The 5,236-nt window shown below is 44.0% G+C and overlaps 1 protein-coding gene across 1 annotated transcript; it reads right to left on the reverse strand.

Moving 5' to 3' along the window:
- Nucleotides 1-274: 274 nt before the first annotated feature.
- On the reverse strand, nt 275-4,413 carry LOC146755953 (obscurin-like). Its single transcript, XM_085525114.1, has 4 exons — nt 4,105-4,413; nt 3,191-3,460; nt 2,287-2,553; nt 275-297 (listed from the first exon to the last, which is right to left on the reverse strand). The coding sequence occupies exons 1-4, from the start codon at nt 4,172-4,174 to the stop codon at nt 275-277; spliced, it is 630 nt and encodes a 209-aa protein (XP_085381240.1). The 5' UTR covers nt 4,175-4,413.
- Between the last annotated feature and the right edge of the window lie 823 nt (nt 4,414-5,236).

Consider the following 5,236-nt stretch of genomic DNA (forward strand, 5'->3'; position numbering starts at 1 on the left):
AGGGAGCGATTAGCAAAACTCACTTGCCTTTTAACAGCCCCATATGGCCAGTGCATAAAGCCAGCGAAGAATGGAGGTTGATGGTGGATTACCGTGGCCTAAATGAAATCACACCTCCATTGAGTTCTGCTGTATCAGACATGCTAGAACTCCAGTATGAACTGGAATCAAAAGAAGCTAGGTGGTATGCCACCATTGACATTGCTAATGCCTTCTTTTCCATCCCATTGGCTGCAAAATGAAGGCCACAGTTTGCTTTTTCCTGTAGAGCTGTTCAGTATACCTGGAACCGTTTAACTCAAGGGTAGAAGCACAGCCCAACAATTTGCCATGGGTTGATCCAAGCTGTCTTGGAACATGGTAATGCTCCCGAACACTTGCAGTATATTGATGATATTGTCGTGTGGGGCCATACAGCAGCAAAGATATTCAAGAAAAGAAAACAGATAATCCAAATCAGGTAACACGGAAGAAGAATAATTTCTCATGGGGTCCTGAGCAGCAGCAGGCTTTTGAGCAGAGAAAACAAGAGATAGCCCGTGCCGTGGCCTTGGGGCCAGTACAGACAGGACAGGATGTAAAGAACATCCTCTACACTGCTGCTGGAGAGAAAGGTCCCACTTGGAGTTTGTGGCAAAGAGCTTTAGGAGAAACCCAAGGCCAACCCCCGGGACTTTGGAGTCGAGCATATAAAGGGTCTGAGGAGTGCTACACTCCAACTGAGAAGGAGATCTTAGCCGTGTACGAGGGGGTTTGGGCTGCTTCTGAAGTAGTTGGGACAGAGGTTCAGCTCCTTCTAGCACCTCGCTTGCCTGTGGCCCCCCTGTCACGGACACAGGTAGATTTTTGTTTAAACCGTGACAACTACCCAGAATGCAGCATAAGGAAATTTTTGCCTAGAACTCTGGAGGACTATTTTTAACTCAGAAAGGTCAGAGATAGAAAGTTCACACTGATTTCTGGGTCACCAGCCTCACCGTACATCAGCATTTTTGGTTTTTAAATGATACATAAAGTTCTCAATGGCACTGCTCTAGTCGGTAGTTCTTTCCCTTTCTGTGCAGCTTGCTCTGTGCATGGCTTGTGAACCGCTATTCAGGCCAGACAGCTGCAGCCCCAAAGACCTGCCATAAATGTACAAATTCTACCAGGATAATGTCTTGGTAGTGGAGAAACAGGATGCGCAGTCATATGGCTCGCACACATACCTTGTACAACCAGCTTGGCTCTGGACTGGGCATCACCAATGTCACAGGTGTACACGTCACTGTCACTTTTCTCCAGATTTTTTATGCACAGCTGCAGGTCTCGTCCTTTCTGTGCCCTCTTGTATTTCCTGCCAGGCCTGAGCACAGCAATGCCTTTCCTCCATATGACGAAGGATGCGGCTTTCTCGCTCTGACATGTAAAAAGTGCACTTCCACTTTCTTCAATTTTCACATCTGAAAGTTCCTTGATAAAGTAATTAGGTTTTTCTGGAAGGAAAAAAAAAGGATGAGGGTGTAGGACAAAGGGATTTGTTACCCCAACAAGTCCCAAGCATACAGAGGTGTCCTGAATCTCCTTTGCCCTCATTTCAGAATATCACATAGAGATGCAAAGAGTCTAAGAAGACCACAGAGTCCACCCATTTACATAGGTTTGATAATACCAGTAGCTATCTGGAATGTGCCCCGGTGGCGCAGTGGTTAAAGACGCCGCCTTGCAACACTGGGGCCCGGAGTTCGAATCCCCCTTGTGGCGCAAGTGGTAGAAGTGCCGCTCTGCTACACAGAGGATCGAATTCCGGGGGCTGGACTCGATGATCTCTAAGGTCCCTTCCAACCTGCATGAAACTATGAAACTATGAAACTATGAAAGTTCAATACATGCGCTGGTAGGATCTCATCTGATAAACTGCATATAGTTTGGATTACACATATTCAATATAGACTAATTCAGATTGCCATCTTTTCGTGGCTCACTAACACCCAAGATCATAGAACCATAGAATGATCACAGAATCATAGAGTGGCCTGAGTAGAAAAGGACCTCAAAGATCATCTAGTTTTAAACCCCCTGTCAAGGGGCCACCAACCACCAGACCAGGCTGCCCAGATCCACATCACACTGGAGAATCATTCGGTTTCCAGATTATTTTAAGGAAAAGATTTTAATCCATCATATTTTCTGAAAACTAAGAATTGATCCTGCTCAAGGAAACAGAAGAGAAAAACATCACCCACAGGCTGCAGATATTTACCTCGACTTCTCTACATGCCATCCCCAGTGTGCTTTTCAACTCACCTTGCACAGTGACCCTGGCTTTTGTTATGGAGTCCTCTGTCTCACAGGGGTACTCCCCACTGTCCTTGGCAGTAGAGTCATGGATGATCAGAATGGCCCCAGTTCCCTCCTGCTGCAAGTCGTACTTCTGGCTTTTTCTGATTGCTTTGCCATCCTTGTACCACCTGATGTTCACATCAGGCTTCGACAGCTCACAGCTCAGGCTGATGTCCTGCCCTGCTGCTGCTGTCTTATCCTCCAGCTGTTTTGAAACCTCAGTAGGTTTTCCTGGAAGAAAACATTGCTTTTTGAGTAACATACACTTAGGGTAGGATGCCTCTCTCAAAATACATGCATCTACATGCTGGAGATAAGTTAGAGAGGCACTTGCAACAGACGCCATCCTACAGCCAGCAGTAATCTGCAAAGTACAGACAATAGAATTCCAGGCAGCATTTATTCTCTCTTAAATCTACCCAACTGAGGATGATGAACCATGTCTGAAAACTGCCTCTTTCTTCTCTCCACTCATCACACTGGGAGCCTCGGATGATGCTCTCAGATGCACATGTTCTAGACAGCAATTTGTTGTACAGCTAGATGATGTGAAGGCCATCCCTTCAGCTTATACTTAGAGGATATTTGCTCCCACAGTTCCCTCAACAGATCATTCCTGATTTACTGTTAATGGAACAAGCTGTAGTGAGATGCCCATTTCCAACACTACCCCAGTGCTTTGGGTAGTTCTCACATTTGTGTAAAATGTTTCCTCCTTTTACTTATTTTTAAGAGAAATTCTCAGTGCTTCGAGGTTCAAGTAGAAGGTTGCTATTCACTTTAACCATATTATGAGTTAGCTCTCACGACAATCTTATCAGAAGACAGTTGAAGGAATCAGACCCCAGAATCTCTCCCATCTCATTACCTTTCACAGACAGAGAGGCTTTGGAGGTTAGACCACGGGCAGTAAAAACGACTTCCCCAGCGTCAGTAGGAGTCACACTTTTGATAATGAGAGTATATTTCCGACTCACGTTAGAAGCTTTAAATCGCCCACCATTTTCCACTCTGCTTCCATTCAGTGTCCACTTGAACTCATCAATGCTTTCATGGGACAGAATGCATTCAAAAGTACAATCTTCTCCCTCCTGGATTTCAGTGTTTTTCAGCCGTTTGGTAATGCCACTATTCAGCTCTGGAAGATAAGACATAGGTTAGTATGAAGTTTATATGGAGAAAAGGCATTTGTGACATATGTGAGTAGCAGTACTGGTGTTTTAACTCAGGATTTGCAGAACATGGCTGCATTCCTTACTGATGTATTCTCTAAGACATTCTCCACTCAGAATTACCAGAAAACTATAAAAAAAAAGAGACGTGAATCTCTTGCCTTTGCTCTGGAAGAACTACAATTAGAGCAGCTCAGTCCATGGAGCAGAATGAAGATTCAATGAGCTACAGAGGGAACAACCTAACAGAGAGGACAACTCTAAGATGCTGCGTGAGAAAAAGGGTTTTGCCTATGACAAGAAATTAACTGTTTCTATTAGCTAATTTGTTACCATCCTACCCCTACTGGTGTTCAAACCATTTCTCCATTTTAGGGATGTTTAGAAAGGAAATATTTCCAGGACATTCTTGATGTGTTTGGTGATTTTCATGGCAAAATGAGATACATTTACATCAAAAGCAATGGGAATTTTCCAGACATCACTGTGCTAAATTGCAGTAATACACTTCTATTGTAGAAACTATTAAGGCTCGTGGGGGAATAGGTGTAAGACATAGTGACCACACTGAATGTGCTTTCAGCACTCCTTTACTTTCCACAGTACTTACCCTGAATGCCGACCTTTGATTTGGCAACATCACTGCCAATATCACAGGTATAGAAACCTGCATCTGACATCTCCAGGTCATGGATAAGGGAACATAGGGTCTTCCCAGACTGTACCAGCTCATACTTGTTGCCAGAAGTTAGCACAACACCGTCCTTCTTCCACACTGGTTTGACCTTCTCTTTAGAGACTTCGCATTCCAATTTAATTACACCCCGCTCCTCACCAAAAACATCATCCAAGGACTTCACGAAGACAGCAGGCTTCTCTGCAATTAAAAGGGCAAAACAGAACAATGTGATACAGAAGTTGAGACATTTCCAGTTGCTTTCAGATTTTTAAAGAGGGATAAATAAATCTTTACCAGCACTGACGACACCAATATAGAACCTAAAGCAGTTTCATGTGTGTTGACTGAATGCACTTTATGGAATTCTGAACTAATCAGTAGGAGAATACAGGGAACAGGAGGGACAGCCTGCATTGCCGTGGGTGGGACTGATATCATATGAAGTAATTGGGATGCAGCTCTTCTAAAGCTGGAGAGCTGGCATTGCCCTCACATGGAGCAGAGCTCATACAGCAGGCCACAGGATTAAGAGGATAAGCTGCTGAACACTTTTGATTTTCCTGTTTTATTGACTCCTTTTATCTATCTTCTATTTCACACATCAGATGTTTATAATGGGGAAAAAACTTCCACCAAATGCAAAAGAAAGGAGAAAGAGGAAATCCTTCAAACTCTGAGCGCATAGAGTAAAAGAGCTTAATTGCTGGGGAGAGCAGATTAGAATCACAGTACCCTTAGAATTGGAAGAGACCCTTAAAGGCCATCTAGCCCAGCTCCCCTGCAATAAAAAGGGACATTCACAGCTAGATCAGGTTGCTCACAGCCTGGTCATTAGTCATCCCAGAGGCAAAACACACACTGAATGATCTCTCCCTGCAGTCATAAATCCTTGGAGACAACAGCATTGACACGGCATGTTACTGAAGCAGTAAAAGAAACTGTTCTTGTAACTCTCCTTGTGCTAAATAAAATGATGATAAAAAGCAATGGAATGCTTTGGCAGGACACCAAAACCATCCTCCTTCGTTGATATCTGCTGCAATGGAACCTTCCACTGGAAGAA

This window comes from Coturnix japonica, chromosome 29 (assembly GCF_054131305.1).
Source record: "Coturnix japonica strain WE chromosome 29, WE-NBRP24, whole genome shotgun sequence".
NCBI classification, from domain to species: Eukaryota; Metazoa; Chordata; class Aves; order Galliformes; family Phasianidae; genus Coturnix; species Coturnix japonica.

Excerpts from the sequence above, each read along its gene's own strand:
- LOC146755953 (XM_085525114.1), bottom strand. The coding sequence starts at position 4,174 with ATGTCAGATGCAGGTTTCTATACCTGTGATATTGGCAGTGATGTTGCC. Across the intron at positions 3,461-4,104 it reads ATCAAAGGTCGGCATTCAGG|AGCTGAATAGTGGCATTACC; the intron begins GTAAGTACTGTG and ends CTTATCTTCCAG. Across the intron at positions 2,554-3,190 it reads AGCCTCTCTGTCTGTGAAAG|GAAAACCTACTGAGGTTTCA; the intron begins GTAATGAGATGG and ends GTTTTCTTCCAG.